General features: G+C 48.6%; 1 protein-coding gene across 1 annotated transcript; it reads right to left on the bottom strand.

The window, feature by feature from the left end:
- Positions 1-15,922: 15,922 nt before the first annotated feature.
- LOC109756783 (uncharacterized) lies at positions 15,923-16,699 on the bottom strand. Its single transcript, XM_020315616.4, has one exon. The coding sequence runs from the start codon at positions 16,645-16,647 to the stop codon at positions 16,213-16,215; it is 435 nt and encodes a 144-aa protein (XP_020171205.1). The 5' UTR covers positions 16,648-16,699; the 3' UTR covers positions 15,923-16,212.
- Between the last annotated feature and the right edge of the window lie 831 nt (positions 16,700-17,530).

Raw genomic sequence — 17,530 nt, 5'->3', positions numbered from 1 at the left:
CGGAGTGATACCAGGTCGTGCGGCACAGTGAGGGAGCGAGTGTCAGGGACCGCACGTGCACTGTGGAGCGGTGGTGGTACAATCTGAATCTGATCGATGGGCTCATCAATTCGTTCGTACACGTACTACTGTGCTGGGGAAAACCCTATTTTAGTCGGGGGAGTTGCAATGTTTGTGACGGGTCGGTAGCTCTGAGTGGGAGAGAGGGAAACGAGCCTGCAGATGGGACGTGCCGGGAGGAGGAGGAGGACCAAAGCCAAAGCCAAAGTGAGACGCATCACCACACATGAACGAACCTGGATGCAGTAGCTGTAGCAGGCAGGCACACACATGCAGCAGCAGAGTTGGATCAGGTTCAGACGCTCCTGGTCCAGATCGTGCGGTTCCATTTCCTGTCACCGCGACTTGTCTATTCTTGTCCATGCTGGCGCATATACTGACTGCTGTTTTAGCTGAACTAAAACGGCTTCTCCTCTGCTTTACATGATTCTAAAAATGCTGGATAGGGAAGAAACTGAATATGAATATGCACGCGCAAAGAGGATTGGAAAACGGGTGAATTTTGCAGACTTTGGCGGGTGTTTGGGTTCATCGGAATAGGAAAAACACATGAATCTTACTCAACGGAGCCAAACAGCATAAAAAACGTACGATTAGCATGCCATTATGCCACTAAGGACGTCAGTCTCGTTCTTCGCACATAGAAATTTGAAGAAAAGGAAAAGGGCTAAACGGACTGTAAAATTCATGTGTTTTTCCTTTGAAATCGAGACCAAAAAATATTCTCTTTATTTTTCCTTTGCGGCATTCCTTCGAACTGGCTTGAATACTGCCATCATAGGAAAAAAAAAATCCATTTCTATGTGTTTTCTCCGCTCTTCCTTTGAACCAAAGGAGACCTAAACTGTTCCATGTCGAATGCCGTACACGCAATGCAGTTAACCTGAAATTTGGCTATCGACCCAACTTCCAGAAGCTGCCTCCAAACTCCATGACAATAACACTTTAGTGGATGTTCGCTTTTTCTATGCAGTCATGAACTCCTTCAGGAGACAAGACCATGTTTTCTGGTTGTAGAAGGCACGACATTTAGGGGAACAGACTATATACTAGCACTAATATATATAGGAGTAGTTGACAACGAGGACATACGCAGCTAAACAGCCACAAACTCGCTCCGACAGAGATGCCTAATCATTTGACGGTGGAGAAGCATAAGTGCATAGCTAAACAGGATAAGGAATGTATGCTACTAGGTGGGTTAGGTTCATGTAATTGTGCAATCACTTGATGATTGGCCACGTAGGACTCTGACTAAGCGGGCGCATGTGCAAATGGATGTAGTGTAGAGGCTTAATTTGCTCGGCTGTCAGGTTAAAAAAACTAATCTGAACAGCTAATCTCCATGCAGTCTGATGCCAACCGGAGGTTGAAATTTAAAAGAGAGTGCTAGGGTTCAGAAGATAGTCCGTCGGTGTTGCGTAATGGAGCCAAAGGCTAGGCCGGGCCGCTACGTCGCTCAAAGCATTCCCTTGATGGCGATCTTGCGTGCGTGTAAGTCCAAAGTTAGGAGCTCAAAGCGTTCCCTTGATAGCGATTTCCCAACAGCTGCCGCACTAACGATTGTGTACTTGTGGGGCTCATTCTCTGTCTGGAGATTTGCCAGGACCGTTTCGTAAACATATGTAAGAAATACAGTATGAAGAAGAAATAAGCGTTGCGTGATTTCCATCTTTTTCATTTGTGTTTACTTTCCGGTCAATTTTTATTAGCTTAAAATTCAGTATCAAGAGGATATATAATGCAAAATGAGGCACACCTGACCTCTCCATAGATAAGATGCACAAGGACTAAACCAAGAGTCTGACACAAATAAAGAAAAGGACATATTGACAACCATGAAGTCACATTTTTTGACCAAGGGTGAATTTTTTCGACGAGGTTCTTTGACATTAACGCCTTCGGGAAGGGAGCGACGCTCAAGCACCGCTCGCGGATCCAACCACCCAAAAGCAGATTCTAAGTTTTCATCCTGAAGAATCAGTCCAGACATATCCAAGCAATCAACAAGCTAACAACATAAAAACATCGTTATTGCCAGATATAACCAACTCGGATTAGACCTAGGCTTTCACCCGGAGCTCAAGACCAGGTGCCCAAGTAGCACCACCATCAATGCTACTCAGGTGTTGTCGCCACCACCTTTCTGTAATCCCAGCAGCTACATGTGATGTGCGATAGCCACCGCTGCGCAACCATCCCTCTGTGTCAAGGTGTCACGAAGTGAAACCGGATCTGGAGAGGGAAACCCCCGCGAAGATCTTTCGATGGCCAGCGCAATCCGCGGGCAGGTCGCCGTCACACACCAGAGTTGTAACGACAACGACCAACACCGACGGCGGAGCACATTACCACCGACTACCACCTCATCGGAGAGAGATCTCCCAGGCCCGTGGACCCCCAAGGGACGACATTGCCAGAACTAGAGAACCCACTGGCAGCGCCTGCAGGAGGTCCATGCATGCCCAGATCGGACATGGCTGAGCAGCGCTGCCACGCCCCAGACTACCACCGTCGCAGCTGTGGGCTAGGTCACCACCCATACGTCATTTGCCGCATGGGGAGAGGACCGCAACACGTCACCATGAATTTCATGTTCCAAGCCGCCGTCGCCCCACATAATGCGACCATCACCATCGAGAAGACCCCACCACCGTTTGGTAGTAGGGCCCGTAGCCACTGAGGCGCAAGCCGGCGACAGCGGCGGGAGGAGGATCCACGTCATGGTTGGCTGGGGCGACCGTAGGTTTAGCCCCTTGCGTCGCCTGGAAAGCGCTTTAGGGCTGTACGGACGATTTTGTTTCCTAAATGAGTATCCAACAATAAAGTCATATGAAACCGATTATGCATAGTCAAAGGAGGTGGTGGAACGATCCGGAGATAATGTTGTCACCCATATTGAGCAAAAACCTGGCCACTCACTTCAACCACGTACACACCACCTTGAAGAGCAGTTGGAACAATGTTTAGTGAGCACATCCCATGTACGAAGCTAGTGCATACAATGGATGCCCTAAATACCTGAAGATAATTTTCTATTAAACACAATGAGACGCACGGATTACTACGGGCATCAGGCGCCCGCGCTAGGTTTCCCTCCCCGCGCTGCCACCCGCGAGGCGGCCGGCGAGGGCCTCCAGATCCGCTCGCCGCGAGCCTCCCCCCTCCTCCCTCCTCCCTTGCCGCTGCCAGGGGGCTCAACCGGGCGAAGCCCGACCGGCGCCGGCGGCGGGGGGGCCTGCTCTTCCCCCGGCGCGACGGGGCGGCGCGGGCCGCTTCTTCGGGTGCGGGCGCGGTGCTGACGCGGGGCACCGCGGCGTGGCGGCGCGCGCCTCCTGGCGGGCGTGGCGCGGCGTGGCCGGCTGCGGGTGGTGTGCGCCTCGCCGTGGCGGCCGGTTCCGTCCGGCAGGCGGCGCGGGCTGCGGGCGGCATGGGCGGCGGCTGGGGTCCGGCTTCGGGCCCCCGGCGGCTGCGTTGGTTCCTCTCCGTCGCGGGCGTGCGGTGGTGGTGCGGCTCGGCCGGTGGCGGTCCGGCGACCTGGTGGTGGTGGCCGGCGGCACACGTGGTGGTGGTGCTTCCACTTGGTGGCTCTCTGTGCAGGGAGGCAGGGGAGCGGCTTGGACAGGGGCGGCGGCGTCGATGGCGTGCCGGCTGCAGCGCGAAGGCGGGAACTTTACGGGCCTCGGAGATCCCGGCCGGGCCTGTGCGGCCACGGGCCTGGTATGTTCCTGCTATTGCGTCCGGTCAGCTACTGTCTTCGACGGTGGAGGTGGGGCCCTCCCTCGTGCCGACGGTGCGGCTGCCCTAGTCCCGGCTCCTCTCCTCCTTTTGTGCGGACCATGCTTCACGGTGCCGTGGTGAGACGGCGTGAGAAGCTTCGTGACCGGGTTGGCGCAGGGTGAGGGTCTGTTTGGTGGCGAGCTCTGGAGTCCCTGAGGTGGAGGTTGGGATCGGGAGAAATCCCTGTTGGCTTGGCCGACACTGACGCGATGGCACTTGTGGGTACCGCCCGACCTTCCTGAAGGGCGTCGGGGCTACCCTTCCTCTCTCCTCACAGCGTACCGGGGGGGACTCTTGGCAGCAGCGTCGCCATCGCCGCGTCCCTTCTTGGAGGTGCTGATTGGTACAGGCGCTTCGGAGGCTCGGAGCTTGGTGGGCGATCTCCGGTGGGTGCGGCGGCCACGAGGCTTCTTCGTTTTTCTGCCGATCCGCCGTTGTTGGCATTAGTTTCTCTTGTATTTTCTCTTTCTTTTCTTTTGGGCGTGACTGTGCTGCTTCCGCCCCAGCACCTATCGTTGGATGTATCGGTTGGTTGTTTTGTATACAAAGCGGGGGAAAACCCTTTTTCGGTATTAAACACAATATCGTTTCCTATAAAACTAAAGCGACCATAATAAGACAGATGCTCAGACACTTATAAGCGTGCTAAACCTATATGGTATTCCATCAAGTCAATGACTACATATATATTGACAACACTTGAGGGAGGATATAAATTGGATGCTATTTGGATTGCTAGCCACGTAGAACGTGTGAACTTACATAGGAAGAAGAGGTCTCTGATTGTCTCATCATAAGTAAAAATACTACACTTCTGGCTTCCATGCCAATTGAGGACGAGGTTGCCTTTAGTTAGCACAACTCTTCTCCAAAGATACCACATGAAGATCTTGACTTTTAGTTGTATTTTTCATTTCCGATTTTTCTTTTTGCATTGGGATCTCTGACTGCATAAGAGCATGATACATAGAGTCAACTGTGAAGGACCTTGATGTAATTAGATTCCGGCAACCCGTCTTTATGCCAGGTTAACTGAATACAAATGGGTTAAGAGATGAGACCATAACATAAGATGGAGACCAATGAAATCCCGCCCAAATGATACATCCGACAGGGAAGAGCTGAGCACATGTGCAAGAGTGTCATTCTTATAGCAACCAATCCCCCTCTCTAGTCGGCTCGAACAAGACAAGTCAGGAGTGCCAAATAGGATTACGCCATAAAGTAGAGGTGGGAGTGGAGAAAAGGATGTGTGAGAGTACTGTTGTTGCAGAAACCCATTCGCCACATTAGCCGTATTGTATCGATCCCATTAGCCAGTTATTAGATCACTTCATTTCAATCCAGATGGACTGGCCCCCACATTATCTCCGCTACAGTTCCCATCGACATCACGCTCTCTAGCCTACAAAAATCTTCACCCCTCTGTGCAGAAACACCATCAATAAATAGACCCTTTCCAGATGATTCAGATCTCAAAACATCGAAACTCTGAGATCCTGCCCCTGTGATAGCACAAGATGCCACATTGAGAGTCTTAAATCATAAGCGTGTGGAGCAACTTATGCCCAAAAACATGCAACCGAATCAATTTATTTGTAGTCGGAAACCATAGGCAAGTCTCTATGACTTTGGGAAGATGAAGCTTTGAGCACAAGCATCTCATGTGCATGTTTGTTTCTAATTCGTTCTCAACATTTTCTGTTCCATTTATGTGCAGTTCAAAATGATAGTTTTTCCTCGAGTTGTGTGTTTTCCATTATTAGTTATCGTAAGAGAGCACCAATGCACACTCTATATAGCTCGTCTCACATTGTAATATGTCAAAGCATTATCTGATTCCAAAGTAGTCATGCATTATTCATCCAAGATCAAACGCACGGAAGCTCACATGATGTGCATCGTTTCTGCCATTTCATCCTCCTTTGCCCACTTGATCAAAATCTCAAAATTTCCAAGAGAAAATAAAGATCTCTCACCTCTAATACCCAAAATGCTCGTATCAGTTTTGTTTTTGAAGGTGTAGATGATCTAAGAATTTCGAATTTTATATCAGGGAAATAACCACAAAACATGCCCGCAAATCAAATCACTTACGTTCCCTACACTAGTCTAAACCACATTGGATGTTGATTCTATACGTCGGTACTGACATGGACATCAAGCCAGTGCCAGGGCTGGCCCTGTGAGGGGGGCAGGGGGCGGCCGCCCCGGGTCCCCTCCCAGATGTATGCTATGCAGCGGGTAGGCTACGGTCATACTGCTTGTGCTAAGAAAAAAAGGCCGATGGGCATGGCCCAGGATCTCTGCGCCACGTGGTCCATGAGGCGAGGAGGAGGCCCTGGAGGTGACAGAGGTCGCCGTGGAGGACGGCAAGGCGGCCGTGGTGGAGGAAACAGAGGGACACCAAGAGATGATGAGGAAGACTTCGGGAATGATGAGGATTATGTAGCTGGGCTGCAACCAAGCATGGATGATATGTCTGTGGATGACCCAAGTAGGAAGAGGGCTGACAGGGAGGACTCAGGAAAAAGCGATTTGTTGAAGGAAAAGCAGAAGGGAGAGCAAAATGCGTTAGCACTCGCCATCGTCCCGGTGGGCGCTGGCATGGTCAGTCCTCCCCCGATCAGAGACCCGAAGCGTTCAAGGACAGAAGGTGATGAAAGGGACAGCTCAAGCATCCCGGTGAAGAACTTGGCGGGCTCCTTCGAGGACCGCCGCCGGGCCCAATGAGTACTTTCTGTTGGAACTGCCGTGGTGTGGGCAACACCGCGACAGTCCAAGAACTTCGCGATTTTGCGAGGAAGCTTGCCCCTACCCTTTTATGTATTGTTGAAACTCAGATAGGAGGATCTAGGGTAGAGAATTTAGCTGGCACTTTGGGATATGATAATGCGTATGCCGTTGATAGCGAAGGCAGAAGTGGTGGAATTGGTCTCTTTTGGAACAATGAAATAAAGATTGATATTTTGGGTTATTCTTGTTATCATCTGGATGTGTCTGTAGAGGAAGAAGGTCATGATGCTTGGAGAATGACGTGTGTATATGACGAGGCTCAAACACACCTGAGATATCGGACTTGGGATGTTCTAAAGAACATCAGCACATCTAGCTCTCTACCCTGGTTGTGCATAGGGGACTTCAACGAGGTTTTACGCGCAAGTGAACATGTCGGAATTGGGATGAGGAGTAATACTCAAATACAAGCTTTCAAGGAAACAGTTGATATATGCATGCTGCTTGACATCGGATACAAAGGCAGGCCTTGGACATTTGAAAAGAGAGTGGTTGGAGGGACATATACTAGATGCAGACTAGATCGTGCGCTGGCCAATGCTCCATGGATGGCTCAGTTTGCATCTGGTGGATGATCCGGCTGAATTGAGGGCAATGGCGAATGCTTTTTACCAGAATCTGTATACGTCAGAAGGAGTGCAAGGAATACAGCAGGTTATTGATCATGTACCTAGAAAGGCGACCGATGCCATGAATGCAGATTTGTGTGCACCTTACACTAGCGATGAGGTAAAGACATCGCTTTTTTAGATGTTTCCCACAAAAGCACCTGGCCCAGATGGCTTCCCTGCCTTGTTCTATCAGAAGCATTGGGATGTATGCGGAGAGGATGTGACGAAAATGGTTCTCAGAATTGTTAAAGGGGAGGAGAGCCCGGAGTGTATCAATGACACAGTGTTAGTGCTGATCCCCAAGGTGACTAATCCCAACCTTCTCTCACAGTTCAGACCGATTAGCTTATCCAATATGCTCTATAAGATTGCATCGAAGGTAGTTGCAAACAGACTAAAGCTTGTTCTACCGGACATCGTCTCAGAGGAGCGATCTGCGTTTGTGCCAGGCAGACTAATCACAGATAACATAATATGTGCCTATGAATGCTTACATTTTATGAAGAGAAGCAGGTCAAAAAATAACAGCTTCTGTGCTTTGAAGCTGGATATGATGAAGGCCTATGATAGGTTGGAGTGGTCTTATTTGAAGGCTATAATGGAGAAATTGGGGTTTGCAACAAGTTGGATTGACACAGTAATGGCTATGGTTTCTTCAGTTTCTTTTTCGGTGTTGTTTAATGGAGAAAGACTCGAGCGTTTTTATCCATCAAGAGGTATTCGGCAGGGAGATCCTATCTCACCTTACCTATTTTTTATCGCAGCAGAGGGCCTTTCGTGCCTCCTGAAATCTAGTTCTCAGTCATCCTTACTCACAGGTATTAAAGTGGCGCCAACGGCCCCGGCCGCGAACCACCTTTTATTTGCGGATGATAGCTTCTTGCTTTTCAAGGCTAGTGTTGAGGTTGCAGACAGAGTTCCAAACCTACTGAATATATATTGCAATGCTTCGGATCAGAAAATAAATACTGAAAAATCATCAATTTTCTTCAGTAAAGGATGCCCACAGGGAATTAGAGACGGAGTGAAAACCCATTTGAACATTCATAATGAGTCCCTCAATGAACGATATCTTGGAATGCCGACAGATGTGGGTCAGTCAAACAATGGCACATTTAAATACTTGCGTGATAGAGTTTGGGAGAAAGTGAAAGGGTGGATGCAGAAGCTTTTGTCGGCGGCAGAGAAGGAAATCCTCATTAAATCAGTAGCACAAGCAATACCAGTATTCTCCATGTCTTGTTTCAGGCTGCCAAGGGGACTTTGTGACAATATCACATCTATGATTCGTCAGTTCTGGTGGGGCAGCAGAAGGGGGAAACACAAACCAGCTTGGGTAGCGTGGGATATCATGACTAAACCAAAGCACATGGGAGGAATGGGGTTTAGGGACTTGGAGATTTTCAACTTAGCATTGCTCTCGAGACAGGCGTGGAAACTATTGAATGAGACCGAATCATTGAGTGCGAGGCTGCTGAAGGCTGCTTACTATCCAGAAGTATCACTACTTCAAGCAGAATTGGGGTCGCATCCGTCTCAGATTTGGCGTGCGATTTTAGAGGGTAGAGATGTGTTGGCTCAAGGTGTGATTAGAAGTATTGGTGACAGAGCCTCTACCAGGATCTGGGACCATAACTGGATCCCACGAGCAAGCTACAAGAGACCAATCACGTCGTTGGTTCCAGCCCCACCACAAATGGTGTCGGAGCTTATTGAGACGGCTACGGCCTCATGGAGAGAGGGGATGATTCGAGCAGTGTTCACTGAGTTCGATGCGGAAGAAATCCTGAAAATACCTCTATGCACAAGACGAATCGATGATTTCTAGTCCTGGGGAGAAGAACCTCGGGGAAATTTTTCAGTAGGGTCTGCATACCGCATGCTAGTTCAGACTAAATATGATAGAGAAGGATGGCTTGAAGAACGAGAGACGCCATCTACCAGTGAGGGGTATAGCAAGGAATGGAAAGCCATCTGGAAGGTTGAGGTACCAAGCAAAATCAAGGTTTTTCTATGGCGACTTGCTCGCCACTCTATACCCTCGGGTGACGTGTTATGCAGGAGGAACATGGCGACGACAGGGGCATGCAGGCTGTGCGGGTCACCCGACTCTTGGAGACATGCACTGCTGAACTGTCCGATGGTGCGATGCACTTGGGCGCTTTCTTCGGAGGCCATTCTGGACCAGCTGAGTTCTCAACAACAAGTGTGCCCCAAGTTGTGGTTATTCGCGATGATGGGAGCTTTAAAACCTGATGATTTTATAACATTCTCAGTATCACTATGGGCCATGTGGGGAGCAAGATGGAAAGCATTGTATGAAGGCCTGTTTAAGTCGCCCCAAACGACGCATGGGTTCATCAACTCCTATATATTTGAATTTCAGGTCATAGCCCCAACGAGAGCAGGATCAGGGGGTGAAACCCCGCACCACCCGGCCTGGATCGCTCCTCCTGAAGGATATGCAAAGCTGGACGTGGATGCGGCTGTTGGACGCGGGAGCCGATATGGAGCTGTTGCGGCAATCTGCAGGGACCAAGATGGTAGTTCTCTCGGGGCTTCGACTCTTATCTTCAAACATATTACAAATCCTGCTACACTAGAATCTTTGGCGGTAAGAGAAGGCCTTGATCTTGCGGCAGATTTAAACATATCAAAGGTGCAGGCCGCTACAGATTGCAAGGGTGTGGCTTCTGAGATCGGCAGGAGGAGTACTGCGGCACACGGACCAGTGGTCAGGGAGATCGAGTTACAAGCTTCTTCTTTTATTTCTTGTAACGTAGTTCATCAGTCTAGCAGCTCAAATTTTGATGCTCACAACTTAGCAAAGCATGCTTTAACTCTGAGTGCTGGCCGTCATGTTCGGTTAAGCCAGCGCAATGGCATTTTATTCGTCCCTGTAAACATTGTGACGACATAATAAAGCTTTGCGAGGTTGTAAAAAAAGCTATTGATTCCTTTGCGTAGAAAAAGGAAAGCGACCGAGTCCTTCCTATTCGGCTATTCCATACGCAGATGCAGCGAGCTAGCGATCCCCAACTGCTGCCGCTGACAACCATATTGTTCGCGACTTTGCTCTCTCCTAATTCCGACGATCGTCAGTTCGTCGTTTAGCCGAGCCAGCGATCCCATCTCAGGCCGCCAACCACCATAATGTTGGCGAGTTCGCGCTCCCTCTCTCCTATAATTCTTTTTTTAGAGAGAAGGCACAACCTGAGCCCGAGCAGGGTTCGAGCATAGCCCGGTTTTGAATTAATAAAGCCATCAACCGGCCAGGATTACAACGACAACAGACCAAACAACAAGGAAAGAAAAAGAAAGCAGGGATGCAACCCTGAAACGGCCAATACAAGGAGTGAAAGGAAAGCACAGACGCAACGAACATAAAAGAAGGCTACAGCTTGAAGATCTAAGTTCTTGAGGGGAGTCGAAAGGGAACGACTTGCACCCGAAGCCAACAAGATTGAAAGCCACCACCACGGGGCCAAGTCTTCACGCACAGGCTTGAGGGATGCGGCGCCGTCGACAAGGAGGAACTTGCTCCCCAGAGCAAGTTCGACATATATGTCAGGCCGGCGGAGGCAATGGGCACGACCACCCCAGCAAGCAACATCGAACACAAGCTGCCGCCCACAATTGAAGCAAGTCGTTGACGCAAGGCAAGGACCAGGGGCGTCCCACGAAGGCACGACATTGATTGAGCAACACGGCCACCATGAAGAACCAGAGCTCGCCACGACCACCATCTCAGAACCACCGTCACGTCCTAGTCGCCGAAGAGAGGACCACTATCCCCTCTCGCCCAGGCCGTGGGCGTCGATCCGCCGGACAGACAGGACCACACGAGGGAGAGCACGGCGGCCATAGGAGGGAACAGGGTCATCCATGGGAAGAGTCACCACCGGAAGGAGAAGACGCCGCCACCGGGAGCACCCGAAGCACGCAGGAGCCTACCCGCCTCCCCACAGACCCAAAGCGACGCCTTCAAGAAGGTAACGACGCCGCTATGGCGCCGCCGCCGCCCAAACCAAAGTTGTGGGCTTTCACCCGGGTGCAGGGGAAGGGGGAGGAGGGGGAGGTGAACCTCAACGCTGCCTTCAAGAAGGAGAGCAGCGCCCAAGGCGCCGCCGACGAGGTGGCCGCCGCCGCCGCCGGAGGCCAAGGGGCTACCCGCCTCTCCTATAATTCCGATCGTCAGTTTGTTGTCTCGTCGATTTCAGTTCCCAGACCCCCGATCGCGAGACGCTAGTCAATACGCCACACTGCCGTCCTCTTCCATCTTCAGGCACACACAGGTAAATCGCCGATTTGACCAATCCGAGGTATCATATTATCATTTCCTTATCTCTACCCTACATGATTTATTGCTTGAACCATTCAACATTTGATGTAGTTTTTCCCAGCATTATGTGTTACTCCCTCCATCCCAAAATAAGGTTCCTTGATTTAGACACTTATTTCGGGACAAAGAGAATACTATTTATGTTGTGCAGAAAGTATGCATGGTAGCGATAAAAGGAAAATGAAAAGGTGTGGATGATTTCATACAATTACAGAGGGAGATATTCACAAAATTTTCAGTTGAAAAACTATCAAAGAACTATTTGAGTTAGCCTCCTCACCCCAGCCTGAAACTTCGTCTTGTCGTCCTCCTTAAGCAACCCTGCCCAATATAATATAAACGAGCAAGCGGTGAAGACAGCCTCCAGGGGAGTACGAGCATTATCATGGGGCTTCATGGGGGCTATTGCCCCCCTACTCTATGAAAACTCTTGAGTGTACACCTAATTATTAGGCTTAAACATAAAAAAATATTCAGAGTTAATGCATAACTTATCTTTTTCATTCTCTCAACTCTGATTAGCCCCCTCAAGAATCTTTTTCGTGGGTTTAGGTCCATGTAATTGTGCAATCGCTTGATGATTGGCCACGTAAGACGTTGACTAAACGTGTACTCCACGTCGATCGGTCCGCGGGTGCTCGTAATTTGCTTGGCTGTCAGATTAGAAGCTAATCTGAATAACAATCCACGTCCTTGCTGATGCCGACGGGGAGTTGAAACTTACAAGAGTACCAGCTAGCGAGCTGGTTCAAAATATAGGCCTATTGGTGTTGCATAATGGAACCAAGGTCGACCACTGTCTCGCTCGTGATACCGACCTTGCGTGCAAGTAAGTCCAATGTTAGGAGCCTCGAAGCATTCCCTAGACATGGGGTGGGGGGGGGGGGGGGGGGGGGGGTGGGGGGGGGGGTGGTCTCTCATTCCTGCTAAACAAACTAGTCAGGTTCATACATGAACCTGCATGAAAAAATTCCCAAATTAGGCATGAATGTAGCCACCGGGTTGTTCTAATCAAAACGGTCCATTGCCATCTATCACATGCTCTCGGTGGATCTACCTCCATGGGTTTTAACATTGTAAATGACGGCTACTGCCTCAGTCGCCTGGGATCAAGTGAGTCGCCCGACTGAGCTTGGGGGATGAGGCATACACAATTTGAAATTTCTCAATGGTGCCCTTGAAATCGGATGGTGGTGGCCAGAGAAAGTGGCCTGATCAGAGCTTGGTCGGGGCTCTCGATGTTGATCCCTGCGAAAGTGCTTAACCTCTTTCTGGCAACCAAAAGATGTGTCGTTGGCAATGGCTATGGCGCCTCATTCTGATACTGACAGATGTGTCAACAACAGGAGCCCCGTGGAAATTGCACCTGATCTGCACCCTTTAGGTTGGGCCCATGGTGCCATGATCCGTTCGGTCGTGGAGGCAAGAGTTCATAATCAGTAGAATGTGTCCGTGATGAACAGGAAAGTGCTTGCTGGCCATGTTCATTCAGTAAAACGCAGTCAATTGCTGAATTCTTAACCCGTTGCCACGGAATTCAGATGACTTGCCTCCTGTTCATCAATGATCTTGTCTTTGCCAGAACTGATGAGAATAATCTTTACCAACGGACACTTACACCAAACGGTGCTTAGTCGTCCCGACCGGCCTACATGATGTTTTTCCTTGGCATGGAGGAGAGACACTATGCGGAGCATCTCTGTTTTACTGTCGGTTGGTAATGTGTTAATCGTTGCTTTACATCAGATCGCCTCCAAGTGGAGGCCTGGTCCATTTTCTAGTTTGCCCTTTCTGCAATCAGCTCCCTGAATCCATTAGGGCCTCTTTGATTCGTAGGATTTTGAAAACGTAGGAATAGAAAAAGTATAGGATTGGAGTGGCATGCCCACTTGAATCCTATAGGATTAGCAATGAGTGTTTGATGGCACAGGAAAAACAAAGAAACTATAGAAAAAGGTTGGAGTGGATGTTAAATTTCCTATGAAATGTAGTACAAAAGATTCCATAGGAAAAGTTCCTACGGGATTCAATCCTATGAATCAAAGGACCAACATAGGAGAAAATCCTAAGAATTTCAATCCTCTAGAAATCCTATAAAATTTCTTTGAATCAAAGGAGCCCTTATCTGTTGCCATCCAGAGGGATTGCTTCCATGGTTCTACACCTATGGGCATAGCGACTGGTGCTCCTTCATGTTGCGTGTCCCGCCCAGAAAGAAACAAGAGCTGCTGCTCGTGGTGATTTCAGATTTAGGAAACTTATATGTCTTAGGGCAACACTAGCCGGTCCCTTATAACCGGTTAGAGTAATAAAAAGCGGTTTTACTCCTCTAAACAGGACTAGCTGATCCCTTATTTGTCGTAAGGGTATAAAATTGTACCCCTCACCCATAAAATCTCGTTATATTTACTCCGCCACTCGGCGGCTGACTAAAAGCCGCACCTCTTCTTCACTGCCCCCCCCTCCCGTCCAGCACCGCAACTGTGCCAGCGCTGCCCCTCCCACCCCCCGTCGGGGACACTCAGTAGGCTCCGCCGCTATCCCCTTCTGCTTGGATTTGCGCCGCCTCGTCTCGTGGCCGGCAGAAAAGCGGTGGATCTGCGGCTGCTGCCATCGCCGCCGGATTTGGCGATTTCGGCCGCCTGGGGCTGCGCCTTGCCATGGATTGGTCGAGAAGCGGACCGCACATCCCCGACAACCCCTCCACACCGCATGCAGGTACCGGCTCCTCCTCTAGCCACTCAAATCTCTCCCATCGAAGGTTCGCGGGCAAATACACGCCCGACTGTCGCCCGGGCTCGGCGCTGGCATAGTGCCTGCTCGCGGCAGGTGGTGCGCCGAGTTTCTACCACGCCGCAACATCCCAGATGATGTTCTTCAGATGCACAAACGATGGGGTATGTGCTTGTTTTGATTCGGTTCTTCACCGGATTCGTCGCAATTTTGGCAGCTAATTGTTGCTCATCTATGTGTGTAGAATGATGGATGCAAGTTTTGGTATTGTGAAGAAGAATACATCGATCTATTGATAGCATGAAAATTACTAAATGTTCGTGCACTCGTTGCTAGAATTAGGGTAGAGATGAGACTAGACATGAGATTAGAGATGAAATTAGATGCGAAGCAACATCTACTTCTTTAGAATCGAAGAAGAATGAAGTGTTGAAGATCGAGAATCTGCAGGTCAAGGATGAAGACATAGAGAAGATATTAGTCCAACTAGTGGGAGCAGTTAGGGAAGTTGAAAATCTTCTAAAATATCTAATTGTGGTTCTTATTTTCTTTGGTCTTGTTCTCGTGGCGAAGAATTGGTGAATTATGTACTCCAATGTCGTTGAATGGAATAAATAAGTAGAGAAATATGTTTCGGTGGCCGAATATGTAATGCAAATGAACTTTTTTTACTCCACTAAGTTTAGGGGATCAGTTAGAAACGACCAAAACTTAGTGGTTTACTCCACTAAGGTTTACTTTGCCGTTTTACTTCTCTATATTTAGGGAATCCGTTAGAGTTGTCCTTATGGTTAGAATGGAATTCCTGGGTACCAAAGTAGGTTGCCGTTCTTCAACTTTTTTGGGGGGGCGGTAGTGGCTGCAAGCACATCCGGCCATTGCTGCCGGCAGCGTTCGCGATCAACTAGAGCCCAATTTATCGCACGGTGACACCTTTGGTCTTTTTTTTTGCGAAACAAGAGCACGGTGGTACCTTTGGTCTCGTCTCCAGAGCTCATAGTCCCCGCATAGGGGCGGGGGATAGCGAGCCAACGTGCACCCCGCAGTGTTTGAGAGCTGGGGCCATGTCACGTGTTGAGAAAAAGTTTGCAATTTTTATTAATAAATAAATAAATAATTTGAATTCAGCTTCGAGAAATGAAAATATGTGCATGTTTGTGAGTGAGAAAATATTCGTCAGAAATTTTAGAAAAAAATTCACCGCATATTTACAAAAATATTTATGACGTATTTGAAAAAATGTTGATCATGTACTTAAAAAAAATGTTAATCACATATTTGAAAATTTTTAATAGTGTATTAAAAATGTTCGTTGATATCTAATTTTTTTTGTTATGTATTTGAAATAATTTTGCACATAATAAAAAAATGTTAGTCGAGTATTTGGAAAACGTGGATAGTGTATTGAAACATGTTCGTCCTGTATCACAAAAATGTTCAGCTCATACTGTAAAAAATGTTCGTCGTGTATTTTAAAAAGGTCATGAATATAAAAAAAATAAAAGGGAACATACCGAACATAAAAAAATAATGAAAAAAAGAATAGTGTAAAATGAAATGAAATTAACCGATAGAAATCGGGAAGAAAAAGACAGGAAGGATATTTTTTTTTGTGAAGAAAACCAAAATGGGAAAAAGAAATATAAAATGAAAATAAAATCGGCAGCCCAACAGCTGGCCGGCACAGAGAGCTCCTCAGTGCTGTGCATTTGCTCGGGGGAATAGGATTTGCCTTTGGTCTCGCAGTGCTGAATTGCATAGGAGGCAGGCAGGAACTGGACACTTTTATTCATTCAGGCAAGGAACAAGACGGACAGCTTACAAGCATCGCAACGGTTTATAAGTATCTGGCACAGACTTGTGCAACTATATATAGCACAACACAACTACTCATTCTCCAAGTGCAAAAGCAGCTGCGTCAAAGGTATCGGAGAGACCGGTGCCGGTCTTGAAGGTGACCTTACCAGGGGCCGTCACGCTCTCAACATACACCTCCACCACGCTGAGCCACAGGAACAGCTCCTTGGTCTTCACGCCGGCGATCTTCCTCAGCCTTCCCGGCTCCACGAAGGCCGTCACCTCGCCGGCGTACGACACCGTCTGCTTCACCTTCTTGAACGTGTGCTCCGTCTTCTTCCTCTGCAGCAGCCACATGAAGCCGGCCGCGCGGTTGTACCCAAACTCCTCCATGTCCTCCAGGGGCAGCAGGCCCGTGGGGAGGCCCAGCTCCTCCAGCACCTCCACGCACTTCTTCCTGCACATGGCGTCGTCGCCGCGGAATATCTCCGCACCCACACGGTGGCTCTCGACGGCTTGGGATGCCATGTCAGGTGATGCTATATTTTCTGTAACGCGGTGTTGACGATCTTGCGAAATGGAAGAGCTGCCTAGCCGTGAGTGATGGAATGCGATATGCCAGGCCAAGGTATATATAGCTAGCTACATGTAGTAGTAGATGCGAGAAAGCTTCAATGTTGATCACCGTCTATAAGAGTATTTTCTGTTTGAGAGCTACAGATTGGTGATTTCTTCTAGAGTGTCAATATGTTTGGAACTACGTACTTCTTTATCTTTTGATTGAATTCGTCAACATATGTGAGCTTTGTTGAGCCCTTAAGTGGTGAAGAAGGAAGATATGGTGATACTCACACAGCCTTCTCTGACCAAGTCCGGAGAAGGGTTGCGACGGCATAGCACAGCCCGCCAGCCGCTGAATTGAATGGGTATGCAATATGCAATGTAGCACAATTGAAAATGTATGCTGGATTCATCGCAGAAAAATAGGGGAATTTATACTATATCTCTATTTGGAACATCATTGCCGGCGCAATTATGTCGTTTTTACTTTTATTTTTGAGTTAAATACACGGGAGGTGTCTCGAATTGTCCTACACGGTCAGTTTGATGTCTAAAACTATAAAAACATAAAATTGATGCTTGAACTTGTTAGATCATGCAAATACGGTGCCTCCTTCCGTATCCGAACATAACGTCCAGCCCGCGTGGCGTGCTAGCGTGGCGGTGACCCACCTGTAAGTGGTTGAGAGCGGGAAAGTGCTGGGTACTCCGCGCGTGAGTTTTTTTTTACAGAAATCCCTTATGTTTATTTAATCACATAGGAAAGACCTCAAATACGAGAAATAACATGGAAAAAATCATCATGGTGGGATTTAAAACCTGGCACCTCCTGGTCTACTACGGCTTGATC

This window comes from Aegilops tauschii, chromosome 4 (assembly GCF_002575655.3).
Source record: "Aegilops tauschii subsp. strangulata cultivar AL8/78 chromosome 4, Aet v6.0, whole genome shotgun sequence".
Classification (NCBI taxonomy): Eukaryota; Viridiplantae; Streptophyta; class Magnoliopsida; order Poales; family Poaceae; genus Aegilops; species Aegilops tauschii.
Note: the sequence above shows the minus strand (reverse complement) of the source record. Positions and strands in the feature narration are given on the sequence as shown.

Coding starts and splice junctions, on each gene's coding strand:
- LOC109756783 (XM_020315616.4), bottom strand. CDS start 16,647: ATGGCATCCCAAGCCGTCGAGAGCCACCGTGTGGGTGCGGAGATATTC.